This window comes from Glandiceps talaboti, chromosome 23 (assembly GCF_964340395.1).
Source record: "Glandiceps talaboti chromosome 23, keGlaTala1.1, whole genome shotgun sequence".
Taxonomy (NCBI): domain Eukaryota; kingdom Metazoa; phylum Hemichordata; class Enteropneusta; family Spengelidae; genus Glandiceps; species Glandiceps talaboti.
In genome coordinates, this window is record NC_135571.1 from 2199325 (window position 1) to 2217870 (window position 18546).

Here is an 18546-nt window from a genome sequence, read left to right on the forward strand (position 1 = left end):
TTTGTCTGCAACATGGAAATGGCAACGTTCCGGTTTGTCTTACGACATGGAAATGTTGATATTCCGGTGTGGTTGGATAATACCAGCATATGTAGACTATTGTGGTTTCTAAAACACTGGATATATAAACCACATATCAAATATTTAAAGAATGGCATGTCAGTTTTGTTAACTTGTTCTTGTGAAGCATTGTTGTAAACCTGTTGATGTTGGTGTGGTTCAAATTTCATTGGCTTTTGAATTCTCTTTCTGTGATATGACCAGCTTTTATTTCATTGTCTGGTACACAGGAAGCTTTGAAAGGTCTACATGTTTAAATGCTGGATAGATTGTGTCATTCAGCGCTAGATACAATTGTACAATGTAGAATTGATATGTCATTTCTTACACCATGGACTCTAAGGAACAATTGCACAATATGTCACACAAGCTCAATAACTTATAAAAGTGAACTCGTTCGTTTAGGGGGAGGGGGTCTGACAGCAGTGCAGTTATTGAACTTAATTTGCGCACTTCTAACCAAATTTTGAAAACTTTCACGCCTTCAATGATTACAGATTCTGTATTTACTACAGAGATGTTGATTACGATTTACTTCTAAGTTCTATTGTAGGATATAATATACAGTGCACTGCTGGGTGTCTGGTTGTATTTTGATGTGGTAACCATCATCACAGTAAGTCTTCTCTTGTGAGTGCTGGCTGTGATAGGAAAGCATGGACATGTCCTTTCTTACACCACAGACTTTGTTTCATTCATTGCAATTAACATTTAGGTGTGAAAAAGTTCTGGCAGAGTTATAGACAAAGTTGATCTAGAATAAAAAATAATTTTATTTAATCCTAAGGTATGGCTCCACTCTAAGCCAAGGAAGTGATTAAAACAATGGGGTAACTTGTTTCCAGTAAGATTTTAGAGTAGTTTATGAATATTAATATAACTTAAGCAAAGTAAATAACCAATGAGATTCAAGGAGTGGTTTATGAATATTCATATTATCAAAGTAAATAACCAATAAGATTGTAAAGTAGCTGATGAATATTCATGGCAGCAAAGTAAATAACCAATAAGATTCAAGGAGTAGTGTATGAATATTAATGTCATAAGTGTCTCCTCCACTGTCTATAGTTGTATAGGGTACATGCTAGCCTGAAAGATCCAGGCATTGCTTCCGTCAATGTAATCTGCACTCTAGTAGAGTAGTGAGTGGTTACAAAGGTGGTGCAGCTGAGTGTACACTTGGCCAAAAAGAAATTATATACTTTCCACATGTCAGTGTACCAACATACCATGTTCACTGAAGATCACTATAGTTCATACTTGGTATGGCCTGGAACTGTGCCCATTCTAAGAGACTTCAAGTCTTTCAATGTTCAACAGAACTCTGGATTCTGTAACTTCTTGGTACTTAGGATCTCACTTGAAAATTAGAACAAATTTATTGAGCAAGTCTAGTTGACTCCTAGAAATATCACCCACGATTGGTAAACCAATATTTTTTTCTTGATCAATCAACCAATCAATCAATCAATCAATCAATCAATCAATCAACCAACCAACCAACCAACCAACCAACCAACCAATCAATCAATCAATCAATCAAACAAACAGTCAATCACTCACTCACTCACTCACTCACTCACTCACTCACTCACTTGCACACTTACTCACTTGCACACTCAATCAGCCAATCAATCAGCCAATCAATCTCAATTTACAAAGTGCCAGTTTCTAATACAATGTAAAGTTCAGAGTTACCGACATAAATATAAATTATCTACAGACATGATTTCAGTTATAATCTTATGAGTACAGAGTTCCCAATAAGTTCATATACAGAAATCTGACATTCCATTATACATATGTATAGGAAATGGGTATCACCCAGGGCTGTATGTGTGGGCCCAATAACAAAGAGAACATTTTTTTGGTGTGCGACAAAATGATACAGAATGGATTTTCTTGTGAGTCACTCCAGCATAAGATTTGTTGTTCAGCAAAATGATAAAGAATTGGTTTTCTTGTGAGTCACCCCATCGTAAGGGGATAAGGGAATGCTAGATTTTATTACAGTGTTTGTCACTAGAATAAATGTCTGTGTGTCACTTACATGCCATATTGGTTTTAAATGGCGTTAGGCCTGACAAAAAAAATCGTGTGGTTCTGATTATGCTCAATTTTAGAATAGGTAGAGTAGGTAGATTTTTTATTTTTTTTACATACATCATTACATGTATCTGAATGTCTCGTTGTTGTCCGTTGTTTTCCACATGGTCTCTGTGTTATTGGTTTCTTGTCATCAGATGTACAGCCATTACAGATTGGAAGAACAGTTTTATATTGTCTTTTCAAGTTGATGTCAGCTTCCGCATTCACTATTTCTTGCAAAACTTCACAATTTTTGTGATTTTATTATTTTTTCTCTAATACATGTACGTACAAAAAAGGTTAGGGTCTGGGTGGGGTCGGGTAACCGGAAGCAAACAATTGTTGTAGGCCTTATTATGATTCTTATACTAGTACTGATCAAAGATTATACCCTTTAGCTGTCAAAATGTTGAGTATTTGACATGTAAGTAAGGGTTTAGCAATCCTCTACTGACGTTGATATTGAAAAGTTTTAAAGTTTGTGCAGGCAACACTAAAACCTGTTTTGTGTAGGGTCTATGGTGCAACAGGTAATAACCAACTCCTTGCTGCTGCATTATCAGTAATAGATAGTGTAAGACAAAGAGGGATTTAGAAGGTGTGAATTGGGTACATACCACAATCATGTACATGGAGTATATCATTTATCTGCCCTTGAAAGTTTTGGAAAATCATGTCAATTATTCTTAAAAACTTCTGGAAATGGTCTGATCTGAGATGTGGAAAATTCTGAATGCCTGACATCAATTTTATGTTTCCACTGTCAATGCTGCACAATCTCCTCAGTGAGTACAGTACTACAAAATGTTCCTGGAAAAATAACTATTAACATAAGAGATGTAAACACCTGAAAATTACAATAACTTTGAAATGTATGAAAATCGTTTCTAATCAATTGCTTTTTCTGTGATATATATATCTTTATTCAAATGACATACAAATAATTTCAGAGGTCGTGTCCTTAAAAGTCACAGAGAAAACAAAATTGCATTCTTGATATGGATTTATAGCTGTACCATTAGAATACTTTGAATTGCCTGTTGCTAAATTGTTGGCATAGCTAGACCCATTCCGGTGGTCCGGTGATGCGTACATTTTGTTAGATCATGTATCAATCATCAATCACTAACATTTCCGGTTAAAGTGATGATAATCATGTCCTGAGTCGCCCCCTCAGAAGGAGGTCAATTTTTTTTAATACACATATAAATACTACTGTGGCCTTGTGTCTGAAGGTTGTCTTGAATAGCCCCCTCAGAAGATCAGTTCTTTTATTACACGTATAGATAGATAGTACTGTGGCCTTGTAAGTTATAACTTGTAAGCTAGTTTTGTCCTGAATAGTCCTCTAAGAAGGAGGTCAGTATTTTATTATACATGTATAAATGCTATTGTGGCTTTAAACTTATAAGTTTTAGCTTCTCAGGTTTGTCCTGAATCACCCCCTCAGAAGGAGATCAGTTCTTTTATTGTACTTATAGATACTACTATGGCCTTGTAAGTTCTCACTTGTAAGCTACACAAATGTAGCATTGTCCTCAATCGCCCCCTTACAAGGAGATCAGTACTTTTGTTACACACATAAATGCAGCCTACTGTGGCCTAAGCTTGTAAGTTCTAACTGTAAGCGTTATCCTGAATCGCCCCCTCAGAAGGAGTTCAGTTTTTTATTACACATGTATAAACTTACAGTGTCCTTGTAAGTTTAAACTTCTAAGCTGTGTGTATGATTGTATTTCTGAAGGCCGTTTTATGGTTAATGAGTCAGTCTACATTGTGCATTGTGTTGTGGAGACATTGGATGACCTGAGTTACTGAAAAGGACATTATTGAGTATTTTTGACAAGTCTAGGTAACATCGGGATAACTATTGCTGAACTTGAAAAAGTTATTCAGGACAGACATCAATGGAGAAATACTGTATTGTGAACAACTTGTATGGGATGGGACTACAAATAATACAATGTAGATACATGTACATGATGTACTGTATGGATAGATGGATAGATGTACAGTACTAGAAAGATGAATGGATGGAATTATGGGCGGAAGGATGGATGGATGGATGGGTGGGTGGATGGATGGATATATAGATCGATAGATAGATAGATTTATAGATACATGTAGATAGATATATAGATTTATAGATAGATAGATAGATAGATGTAGGTAGGTACATGTAGGTAGGTAGATAGATAGATAGATAGATAGATAGATAGATAGATAGATAGATAGATAGATAGATAGATAGATAGATAGACTTGGGCAGATGTTAAAGTTTACAAAGTTACCATTCCTACTACTAGTACAGTTTTAGCTACATGTAGGTCATTGATATATAATGTAGATTGTACTCGCTAACTAGTGATTGCAATCTCTACCAGTATTTGTATCGAGTGTACCTGATGTAAAGTTTACAAGTGACCACTCCTTCTACTTCAGTTTTAGCCAATTCACTACCTGCCAGTGCTTGATGGGAGTGTACCTGCCAGTCAATGAGTGTACCTAATATAAAGTTCTTAAATTTAGTCAACACTCTTAATATTCCACTTTTATCCAGGTCATATTGTACACATGTACCTTCCCCAATGTTTATATTGATTTGTACCTGCCAGTACCTGCATTGAGTACACCTCATGTTTCCTGCCAAGCCTGAAAGGAAATTATTTGCATACAGTGATACACTCCCCACTTATACAAATTGCAATAAAATTGCTAAATTGGGCCATGTCATCGAATTCATTGGGCCGTATCACCATGATGTATTGGGTTTGGCATGCCATCAGGAAGTTGTGTGATGTTTCACCTTTGTAATTATTATTATTACCTGTGTCAAGTGGTGTCTTGACAATATCCCAATTTTATGACTTAGTGATGTGTAATAGAGAAGGGTGGGTTACTGTTAGTTTGTTTTAGGAGTGGTCCAGGTAAATGAAGTGAATACATATGTGTATCCTTGGTAAGCACATGTTATTATAAAATGTAGGTTACATGCCATGTAGATTTCTATCTACCATAATTGTGGTTGGGGAACTATGGTAAAAATGGAGGGTGGGAGGTGGGGGTAAAAGGGAATGGGGGATCCGATAAGCTTGCATAAGTTTTCATATATGCCATGATTTGAAGAAGAACCGACGTGGGAGTATTTAAGTGATGCACATGCTGACCAGAAAACAATTCTTTTTTTTTTGCCTGATAACATGTCATATACATGTAGGAACTACATTAATCTACATGTACATGTACCAGTACTTACATGTAGTACGGTTACTATACATAATATTTTACATATATGATATATACACATCTACATGTATAGTCCAAGTAAACAGAAATATAGAAATTTAATAGTTGTTATCTGTATCTAAGTGAAGATTCATAGGAAGTCATACATGGTAATAAAGATATTTTGACTGTAATTTTATTCCAACAGGAAAAGGGCCACCAGCAAAGAAAGCAAAAAATAAATTAATGTTGAAATACAAAGTACTACAGTCCACATTGTAGATAAAGATTTAGTTACCAAGTCAGTACATTTTCAGTGTGTACGTACTTTTTATGTGATTCATTAAGATATTTTTAGTGTCGTGTTTGTGTTAAAGTTTCCGTGCACAGTTAAAAAACATGAGAAATGAAGTTAAGATATATTTAAGAATAAAACATTCCAGAGATTTATAGTTACATGTACACTGTACAGATCATTCTGAATGTTTAGTTTCTACGTACTTTTCGCATGAATCACTTATACTTTTGTGTCATTGTTCAGTGTCCAAGTTTTATGATACAGTTAAAAATATTGAGAAATGAATTTTGTGATAGTTCGTAACTCAGTTGGTAAATAATTTGCCTCGTGTATTTTGGCTAAATCACTCAGTTTATTTCAGCTGCTATTGTACATGACATGTATATAATTCAATGATGAACCTTAGTGGGCCTTTTTATTTTTAAATGTACCTAAGCGGGCTTCTTATGAGAAAAATGTACCTAAGTGGGCTTTTTATTTTTTTAATGTACCTAAGTGAGCTTTTAATTTAAAAAAAAAAATGTATCTAAGTGGGCTTTTAATTTTAAAAAGTACCTACATTTTTGTCAGTGGTTTTTTTTATATTGTATAGAGGTGTTGGTGATTTAGCTGAAATATTCTGGATAAATTATTTATGAGTTTATAGGACAGATTAAAGATATTATGTACTTTATTCCCATGTGTCTGAATAGACAGTCATTGGTAGAAGAGGGAGTACTGAGGTATACATAGAACAGCTTTTGATAAGGGAGTGCTGAGGTGTTAGTAGAACAGCTGTTGATGCCTCTATAGGTTTTCCATGGGGACATAAAACATGAAAAGAGAGAATTGAAAGCAAAGGCATGTATAAAAGGGATAATTTGGATGAGACCAAGTGATGCACCAGATGGATTTGAGATGTAAAGATATAAAATATATTATGTACATGTACTGACGTGATGTGGGATGTAGTGTTGTTTTGTCCGTGCAATAGATATGTACCTGAAATAGAATTACTGCCTATGTACATCATAAAAATACCAACTTTTAAATTTCTTGTTCAATACCATAACTTCTACTCCACGCTCTTCTCATGCATTACTATAGGCATGCATGAAAATAAGTTGAGCTTCTTGTTCTATTTCGATCTCTTAGTATGATGTAAAATGCTATTGCAAGTACTGAGAATAAGTCAACCTTCTTGTGCTAATTTGACCCTCTAGTATGAGTTAAAATGCTATTGCAGGTACTGAGAATAAGTCAACCTTCTTGTGCTAATTTGATCCTCTAGCATGAGATAAAATGCTATTGCAGGTACTGAGAATAAGTCAACCTTCTTGTTCTATTTTGACCCTCTAGTATGAGTTAAAATGCTATTACAGGTAGTGAGAATTCAAAGTGTTCAGACTTCAGCTGTAAATTGTTGAGTTTACATTATATTTGTGAGTTCCAGAGAATTGGCTTGTATAATTTGCATGTATTATAATTTGTTGTAGGGATGTTTTATCCTCTCATTTAGTGTTGGCTATTATACATGTAGTAAGTGATCGAGTTGCAGAGAGATACTGTACTGTGTTTTGGTGTTGTATTGTCAATGTAATTCAAAGTCTTCACTGAATTTCAGAGAATGATACATTACATTGCAGAGTTATAAGATAAAATATGTAACACATAGTGTACTGGCCTTGTAGTTGTTATGGAATATTGAATAGAAAACACAGGTCAACAAAAGTGCATCTTAACCTTTTCAGCGAGATATGAACTTGAGGTAATTAAATCTGTGCTGTAGGGTTGTTTTGGGAATTGATATGCAATTCAGAAGTAATTGTACATGCATGTCACTGGCAGGCCTGAGGTAGTGTAATTCATATTATGACACTTTACGATAGACTGTCGACAGTCACTCGCGCCTTTTTTTCCTACGTTTTATCTAAACTCCGATCTGGCGCAACACTAGTATAATCGATATCTTCGGCCCTCGATATCAGTTTGCGATTAGACTAGTGTTGCGCCGGATCGGAGTTTAGATAAAACGTAGGAAAAAAAGGCGCGAGCGACTGTCGACAGTCTAACTTTACGATTACTATGATCATCATTATTCCAGCACAAAAGTCTGTGCTACCCCTGACTGCATTCATATAAACGTGATGACGTCATGTCCCCTTGTGATTTTAGTTTCACTTTCAGACTGAAGAGATGAAATTCTTTGAATGAGTAATTGTCTAAAGGAACTAACCAATTACAACTGCCTATCAATTTGTGATGGATTTTACTGACATAACTCTTTTACCCTTTGTCCAGCAGGGGTAGCACAGATTTTTTTTGCTAGGAAAACGACTTTCCCTACCCATCAGGGAAGATGATTGTAGTAATCATAAAGTGTTGTATAGGAACTAGACTAGGCCAGAAGGATGTATGCAGCTAAGTTCATAACAGATGCTAGTCATGTAGTTTGTTTTGTACTTTTTGTAGTAACAAGTTCATGGCCACAATGGAAAGTAATCCTAACCACATCCCTAATAGTATTGCTGTGTAGATTAATGTCAGTGGTGAACAGATATAAACAGTCTTCCTGAAAGATCTAATCTGTATTCCACCACTTCCTTCTAATTATTTTTGTTTTTATACTTGTAACTGATATTGATACTTTACCTAGAAAAGAAAATTAGTTAAAGATGTTGTATTAACATACCAAAAAATAAAGAAAATGTGGATAATGAGAGGAAATTAAGATGGGTTTGATAGGAGAAGCCCCAGTGTAGATGCTTCACATGGTATCAAAAAGAGAGATCTTGAGATTCAGTGCCATGACTAACAGTAACACTAGACTAGAGAAGCCATAGATAACAATTTATATGCACACTCAAGTAGTGCATAGTGTGTAGATGTACAGTACATGCTATGCAGGATATTGTATGAATTTGAACGTCATGTTATACTTAAAGTAAGTGACAGCTACAGTAGTGCTGAGTGAGATCAGTTACTGTCAAGTTGATACAGTTCTAATTAAATGTCAAGTAATTAAAATGACCTCTGACCTTTGACATGTTATCTATGGAATCAGATTACTTGGTCATTGACTTTGTACTTCTTTATCATAATACTTCTGCAGTGTTTTGCTTAGATGACCTTTGATAGCCTGTTTATTGGTTTGATGATTGATTCTGCAATGTTCAACTAGTCTCAACTGGTTGTCATTCTATTGTCAGCCAGTTTTCAGCGCTGATATGTTACTGTCAAACCTCTTACAACTACATTTGTATACAGTGTATATATACCTGTAAAAGTCCTTATATCAACAACTACCCTTTTCAGATTTACATAATTACATGTATGTGTAAATTACATGTTAATTACACATTGCATTGTGTTTTTAAGTGATGACTCTTGTATTCAGCTAGTCTAGTGCTGTCTTTCATTGGATCTTAAAATCTCGCTTTTCGATACCACATTGGCATTCAGACTAGGTTAAAGTTCAACATAGTAGTGCATGTTCATTTACATAATGCAGTGTTCATTTACATAATGACTTCATTTAAATAAACTCCCCACTGGGACAAGTCAGATTTAATATTGGTACAGATATTTTCCAACCATACATGTAATAAGGACTTGAAATGGGAATCAGGACAAGCTGAAGATGCACATTTTTTTAAAGACCTACAGTGTATTTGAGTATAAACATGTATGTCAGTGCTGAAAACAGGCTATTCTATACATGTGGGAGAAATCTTAGGATGATACAGTGATAAAACTATGTTTGTGCAATCATTTATTTAATTGTTGGTGAGCGAATTATTTCAGTCTGTGTTTTTGTGCAGACAATAAAGTGTTTGACTTGAATTGAACTGTATCTTACTTAACTCTAGGGAATTTATTCTGACTGCATACATTTAAGTGCATGTATGTGTCATACAAAATACATGCATATATAGAAATCATACCAACAGCTGCCTTCCACTAAAATGTAGGTTTAACTTTACTTGGAACTGTGGTAGAAGTACCAGTAATACAGCATACATGATCATGTGTACATTGAGATAGGTTTATGTCATCGCATTGATCAATTAAAAAACAACCAATAGCTGATTTTTCCAGTTACAGAAAAATGTACAAGGTTGTCAGTATTTCACAGAATCCTAGATGCAAATGTACATAATAATAATGTAATGTTGGTTTCTTATATAGCGCTTTCCCACTCCGTGCTCAAAGCGCTTTACAATTATTACCCCTGGCTCGGATCAGAATGGCACAACGGCCCTTTAGTCTTCCTCAACTCCCCGGGGAGCATACAATCCATTGCAGCCATTTAAGCGCATAGGATTAAAGCCTTCACATTGCAACCTACATCCTACCAGGTCCCCAGTTATACAGCTGGGTTGACTGAGGCACAGTCGTGGTTCAAATCTTGCCCAAGGACTTTAGCCACTCAGAAACAAACAGCAGGCAGCGACGGGGCTCGAACCTGCAACCTGTAGATTCCAAGCCGGTCACGCTAGCCATTCACCCATCATGACTCACATGTGTTGTAGGTTTGGCATTAGAACTTGGTACATGTTCCTGGTCCAGGAACACATGATGTACACTGATACATGTATTGGTTGATTCACATGGTGGTACAATGTACAATCTATTAATCAATGTCATGATTTTCCAGTAACAAGGCTGTTGACATTTCACAGAATCATAGATGCAAATGTATTACAGGTTTGGCCTGATTAACTTGGTACATGTAGTTCCTATGGTAACACAGCATTGACACAGGATACATGTATGTCATCACTTGACGGTGTGATTAATCAATTACAGACAATCAATGTATATGTATACGTGTATAGCTGATTTTCCAGTAATAGAGCTATATACATCATAAAACAGGATGTTGTGACATCAGCGTATAATATATTACCTTATTTGCATTTTGGTACCTGAACGTGGTAGCTGATACCGTACATTTCCATGAAATCCTCAAGTTTAAGATCGTACTGCAGCCTGTACAACGTGTAGTTAGATTATACATTGTATACACATATCTGTCTCAGTGCCAATTACGTTTCTATGAAACATTCCAATGATGCAATGTTATAACTGATTTTCCAGTAACAAGGCTATATCCCAAGCTATCAAACAGGATATCAACATCTCCATTATATCATGGAGTTTACAAGAGAACAGCTTGTTCATACACATACATTGTTGGTGGTGTATACGTGTACATGTATATACTCCCTGGGGAGTTGAAAGGCTACTGTGCCTTTTTAGGTTCATACTGCTGGTAATGATTATGAAGTGGTTTGAGCACAGAATCATGGGGATGCCCTATAGGAAAAGCCAACATTATTATTACTACTATAGTACTGTTATGTGTCTGTTATTAAACTGATGTGGCAATACGGATATATATTTCTTCATCCCTGATGTTATTTCCTGCCATTACCTTTCCATGAAACATTCCAATGATACAGTTGTTATAGGTTAATTATCCTCACGCTGTCAAAACCAGGATATGATTATCAATACAGTACCTCCCACTATGGAGAAATGTACTTGTTCATATACATGTATGTACAAATGTACATGTATGATGTAGGTACAATGTAATACATGTGTCTAGCTGATATACAATGTACATGTAGCAATACAGATGTACATTACTTCACTCTTGATACCAGTGTAGTGTTATCTCAATGGCAATTACATTTTCCATGAAACATTGCAATGATACACCATAGCTTTATCCTATGTAGCATCATTGTATCTAGCACTACATCATAGTAGTACATGTATCTGTGGCATCAAATCTCAAAATGTCTCTTTTTGGGGTGAAGAGATGATTCGATACCACAAATAGCACTACACTGTTATTGTAATTATTGCCACTGTCACTTTTAGTGTACATCATACATGTAAGCTCATTCTCATACGTCAAAATGAATATGTCAAAAAATAAAATAAAAAGCTACAGTAACTGTACAGAAATATTCTTCAGTTACATGTACATTTACTATGGCCAATATGAAGCTAGCACTTACATGTAGATGTCACATACATGGCTACTATAGCGTTTAGCAAGAAATGACAACAGCGTGTACGTAATTCAGTGACAGAACATTTGTATTTAATTTCCAGTTTTACCATGAGAGGTAGGGTTATCACAAGGCCATCAAAAGTAGTTTGTTCCACACTGCTTTCTTGCAACAAAATCTTGCTAATAGGATTGGATGAATTTGTACATGTATGCAGTACATTCTATTTGTGTATTGGCTAAATGTGAGTTATACATGATAAATCTAAATGTACATCAAGTGATAAGTTTTACTAAGTCTCCCTACTGCCAACTGTGGGTGGAGGGTCTATGGTTATACAAATAATGTACATCAATTGATCAGTTTTACTAAGTCTCCCTACCCCAAACTGTGTTTATTGCTTTGTGAGTTATACAAATGTACATCAAGTGATAAGTTTTACTAAGTCTCCCTAACCCCAACTGTGTTTATTGCTTTGTGAGTTATACAAATAATGCACATCAAGTGATAAGTTTTACTAAGTCTCCCTACCCCCAACTGTGTTTATTGCTTTGTGAGTTATACATAAATGTACATCAAGTGATACATGTAAGTTTTACTAAGTCTCCCTAACCCCAACTGTGTTTATTGGCTTTGTGAGTTATACAAATAATGTACATCAAGTGATAAGTTTTACTAAGTCTCCCTACCCCCAACTGTGTTTATTGCTTTGTGAGTTATACATGATACATGTACATGTAAATGTACATCAAGTGATAAGTTTTACTAAGTCTCCCTACCCCAACTGTGTTTATTGCTTTGTGAGTTATACATGATAAATACTGAACAACAAGTGATGATTCACATAGTCAATGTGATAAGATAAAGATGAGACCATACTGATCTATTGACCTCTAGATGACACTTGTTGTAACAGTCTGATGACTAATGCATGAATACTCATCTGAGAGTCTTACAACTGATAACGTATGGTAACTTAAATGACTTAAGACATTTGACAGTCTTGTACGGTGTCAGCTTTCACTTTCAAATTGAAGTTACATGTAAGCTTTCTGTGTCCTTACTTTTTTAGCTTGTACTTATACAGTAGATATCATCACTAGTCTATCATGGTGAAAGTTTAAGTATATGTACTACTCTGGCAAGCTAGGCTTCGGTTTACTAAGCTAGCCACAAACTACATGTAAAACTTGTAAAACTTAATTGTTTTGAGTGGACTTTGTTTTAATAGTATTACAGTAGGGTTGATAGTACAACTCTGGCAAGCTAGGCTTTGGTTTACTAAAATAGCCACAAACTAAAACTTGTAAAACTTAATTGTTTTGAGTGGACTTTGTTTTAATAGTATTACAGTAGGGTTGATAGTACTACTCTGGCAAGCTAGGCTTCGGTTTACTTAAGATAGACACACACTTAATTTTTGTGACATGTTGATATGGGACATGTAATAGAGACATTGAATAGATGTTGGTTGAATCATACGGTTGCTTTTTTGATGGTCTCTATGATTTGGTAGAGTACATTTTTTTTGCGGGGTGGGGGGAAGGGGAGGGGACTATCTTGATCATACTCTCTTTATCACAGAGTAATTACGTGGACATGTACATGTATATCACGTAACAGATATGCCATTGCCACCCACTCCAGTAATCTCATATCTGCTGGCCGTTACATACAACTTATATTACAAGAAATTCAGAAAACAATAAGTGTACAGTGGTTTGATGACCTAAACAAGGAAGTACAAATGTATATCCCCAGCTATTTTTTTTGACCCACCCATTCTGTATTAGGCCTAAAATGAATGGTTACCCTACCCAACCTAGTTTTTCACTGCCGGCACACTAATTATGTGAGAACCTGGGATTGAAACCCTGGCCTTCAAGAAAGGGTTTCAGTGACTAAGTTTTAAGAATGACGGCAATCCATTCTATACTTTTTGTTTTCTGAATTTGTTGTATGTAAATGCTGGTGGCCTATTATAGTACAGTATAAAATTCAATCCAGTTATCTTATCAGTGGAGCTGTATGGATTAGATAAGATTATTCACTTGTTCTGTGTCCTTGTTGTTGTGTTTTGTGGTTGATTGGTTTGTTATGGTGACATGCTATTTTATTTTTAAATTGATAGACATGTACATATTAGTTACTTTTAACCCTTTCACCACCAGTACCCGGTATACCGGGACGCGCTAGGGCGCCCACCAGTACCCGGTATACCGGGACGCCAAAGTTCATTCACCTATCTTGCCGTAAAACCGTTCAAAGGCAGCAATTGCTGCAAAATTTGCTGCCATAACTAGTTCCACACATGCGTATTAGCCTTGTTTATATTGCCTGCCATTTTGAATGTATGATAGTGAACGGTATCGAGAGCTACGATCCAAATGACGAGCGATCGTAATTTTACGTGCGTTTTTCGCCCACAAGATCGAATTTAAACATGGCGGATATAATTAACGGCTCTCATAACATGGTCTACGATATAAATTATGTCACTGTCTTTGAATATTTCGACTGAATTTGACTCGAAATACATCATTGAATACAAGTATTTAGCTGTGGGAACACATTGTACTTGTGTGTAAGCATCAAATTCCCGCTAAGTCCGTATGAGCTGCCGGTGGCAGTTTACGGTTGAATTTTTGAATGTCGGCAAATTTACGCAATCTTGTGACAGGTACCGACTCCCATACTAACGTCTTGGTTGTAATTTTTGGCTATAAAATGGATTATTTTGGTTTTATTTCTTTTGTTACATCTCAGTAATGACTTGTATTTGTACTTGCTCAGCGTGTACAGGTCAGTGGAGGGAAATTTATGCACGATACGGGCGATTTTACGAATCGGATTTTTTATGTGCGTTTTTCAACGTAAAATTCAAATTTCAACATTGCCGAAGCAAAATCTGTCTCCCCTAACGTAACTTACAATGTAAATAACGGTGCTGTTCGTAGAAAATTCCACTCAATTTTGACTATGAATACGATGTTTTATACAAGGAGATGACTGAGTGAACTCAATGCAGGAAATGGAAGGATCAGATTATCGCAACGTAACTTCAAAGTCCCGACTGCATATTTGGTTTTGTGGGTACAGCATGTTGGCAAAAAGCGCCACTTTGGCGTCCCGATTTGGACTCGTATACTACCAACTTGTGGGCATTTTTACTGATTTTGAGCATAAATTTGGTGATAATTTTTTGTTGTTCTGTCAAATAATGATATATAATTACACAAACTAATTTTTCTGAAGGTATTGGTGCAACGACTTCAGGTATTTTTGTCCCTTTCATTGTCGGTGCGGGACCGACTAATTGCGTTGTAATCAGATTAGAGAGCCGTTATTTTTTTCCGTTCAAATGTAATACGACTGAAAATAACATTTTCTGCCAAATTTTCGCCGATTTTGACCATTTAACCAGTATACATAATTTTGTAGAAACATGAATGTTGGTATTTTGAATTTAGTTTGTTATATAAATGTTTTGTTTATTTGTGACATGTCAATAAATAAACAACACAGGGTTTTTTTACCAATATTTTCTTATTTTAACCCAAATTTCAGTTGTGAATGTGATATTTGAATCTGATTATTTGTAAGTATGATATAGACAATTTATTTTCCAGTAAAATGATACCTAATTTTCAAAGATTGGGCAATTCTAAGGATTTTTGTATCAATTTGATTGCATACCACTCACTCTCACTTTATGTTAGTGAGGGGGCTGGTGGAGCACAAGCAATCCCATGAGGCCAATGGTGGTGAAAGAGTTAAGTCAAAACAGAGTCTTCCGCCAGACCAACACATTCCATATATTGGCACCAGAAGTGTGTCTCCAATTAAGTTGACATTTATAACTCAGTTACCGTTTCCTGTAGCTTACCACATATGTAGGGAGACATGCTGCTTACATAAATACATATAACTTATAGCCTAGTTCCTTACTACAATCATCTCCACTCACATATAGGGAAAGTCACTATTCTAGCACAAAAATCTGTGCTACCCTGCCTGCTTTCGTATAAATGTAATGACATTATCGCGTCCCCACATGATTTCACTTACATACATGTACAGTAATAATAGGGAAAGTCACTATTCTAGCACAAAAATTTGTGCTACCCCCGACTGCCTTCATATAAATGTGATGATATTATCGTATCCTCACATGATTTTAGTTCCAGACTAGAGAGGTGGAGTTTGGTTAATGAACAATTGTCTAAAGGAACTAACCAATTGCAGATGCCCATCAATTTGTGATGGATTACTACTGACATGCGTTGTTTACCCTTCGCCCATCAAGGGTAGCACAGATTTCTGTGCTAGTAGAATAACGACTTTCCCTATACGTGAGTAGAGATGATTGTACTAAATCGTAATGCATCGTATTGGAACTAGACTAAGCATACTACTAGTAGTACAGTAACTGTACTACTCATGTAAATGTGCCATAGTTATCCATAAATAAAATTACTTTTGATGAGGAACCCCTGGTACCATAAAATGACTGGGTATTAAACTTCAAGTATTACCTACTTGTAGGCCTTAACTAAAACACTTCCTTCTGATACTGTAGTGTTAAGTACATTTTCAATATTGCATGTACACTGCATTTAATCCGATATCGTTTAGCTTAATAAGTGGTTGAGTTTCCAAAGCTTTTAGAATATTTTACGTTAGCATACATGTATATCACTCTGAAAATCCAGAAAAGAACATTCAGTTGTTAGTTTGTTGTTGTTTTCTTAGAATGAAAATTGTAGCTTTAAATTGATTAGTTATGAACTGTTACAGATATTTGACGCTTCGTTATCATCTTCTTTGTTTACAGTTTATGGCTATGGCATGGACAGCAGGTTAGAAGTCAACCTCATGGAGTCACTGACGCTAACCAATAGAATGGCAGATGTCATTCAAGTACCTGGATTACATGACAGATCACCTGCTTTCCTGTTGCAAGGTAAGCATTGATTGGCTGTACAGAAACAGAATGAGTGTAGAAATACAAATGTACATTCATTGCAAAACGTGTGTTGACATTTGATTATATGTTTTAGAGACTAAGTCACACACAACAGAGTTAGAATCAACAAAAATGTGAGAAGTCGTACACAAATGATATTCTGATGTGATGTACAAATATGTACATGTATGTATATGTATGTATATGTCTTGTAAGTTGTATACAATCATGTGTACACACGTGTATACACATGCATGCATGTGCACTCCTATATGCGCACACACACACACACACACACACACACACACACACACACAGTGTGACACACACTACAGGTATAGCAATATATATTGATTGTACAGTTTAGAGTCACACACATCAACAAAAATGTGAGAAGACACACAGTTTATATATTTGTAAATTGTATACAGATATCCTGATATGATGCATGTACATGTTTTGTATACATATGTACTTGTATGCACACACACATGCACACGCATACACAGTTGTTATACAGAAAAAAATCTACTCCATAACTCTATTCTCAAATATATCCAGAACCCCCCCCCCCTCCCCCATGTGATATTGCTGGTGATTTCTTTAGTTTTCATACAGAGTTGTAATATTAGTATTTTGTCAGCTTTTTAGTTCAACTTATTTATTACAATATTTAATTCATGTACTTGGTCTGTGTTATGTGGTTTATGTAAGGGTGTAACATGTATGATTCATCTACAATATGATATATACACTGTAGGCTATCTTACAAACGTACCATGGGGTATAACTATCAAAATTAATCATCTCATAACTGCATGATAATTAGGATCACAAACTTTGACGAGGTAGTTAATTAAAAGTGTGGTAACTGTCACAAATACTCTTCACATGAATCCTCACTGAGTTGTGGTTTTATGTTTTGTGTCGTCACAACACAGAACAGTCATGGTTCATCAAAGTAGTTTTCATTCATGAATCTAGGATATGGAATTTGAAACGTGTCGCATCACACAAGTGGCAAGTTTGGCATTGTAAAAAGAATGAGACGTAATTTACCACAATATCCGGCTTGGCATATACTTAGATGTTGTTCCCCAATATTTTTCTTTGTTCAACCAAGGAAAATATGAGTGACCTAAGGGGTCTTTATCACTACAAGTCTAGCAACTTAGGTCATGATTATTTTCTGGCTGAATGAAATAAAAGTATTGGAGAATAACATAATTATACCACCGCCAGTAATACCAAAGAAAAATTGAGGAAAGTATTGGCAATTTTGAACATTTTGACTCATATTTCAAACACAGCAGAACCAGTGATGTAGACACACGTTATCATGACATACACACGCATTGTCGTATCGTAGAATGACCAGAGTATATACTCCATATTTTTAGCTTATGCATGGTATAATAGTCTAGAAACCGTACATGTCAGCTTGTTTTCTACAATCTCTCTCTCCATGTATAGTCAAATGAACAAATTCTAGCCAAATCTCCTGCTGAGGAAAGGATGAACAGCACATGTCAGTTAGTAATCTCTCACACACTGATGGTGGTTGTAGTTGGTTACTTCATTCAGTTTACGACAAACTTGACCTCCAGTGACGTGAGAATGCGATAACATCAGCACATTTATATCAATGTCAACGCTCCAATAGCATTACACTACTGCTGTTGGTAGTAAGAACAGAATGTCAAGCTATAAAGAAAGCTATTTGACTATACGGTGGAGAGAGATTGCAGAAAACGAACTCACATATAGATTCTAGACTAGCCTAGGCATACACATGTACTTCAATATTCTGAGAAGTGACATCGTGCAGCCAGATGGCCACCTCTGCATTTATTAAGCATACACACACACTGTGTGAATATTCTTAGAAGTGACAATGTCCCCGT

General features: G+C 35.7%; 1 protein-coding gene across 1 annotated transcript in view; it reads left to right on the plus strand.

Moving 5' to 3' along the window:
- Positions 1-1269: 1269 nt before the first annotated feature.
- Positions 1270-18546, plus strand: part of LOC144453135 (protein kinase C-binding protein NELL1-like) — a 39864-nt gene continuing 22587 nt past the window's right edge. Inside the window, exons 1-2 of the mRNA XM_078144414.1 lie at positions 1270-1404; positions 16474-16639. Of these exons, the coding sequence (XP_078000540.1) occupies positions 1270-1404; positions 16474-16639 (301 nt within the window). The remainder of the gene's footprint in view (positions 1405-16473; positions 16640-18546) is intronic.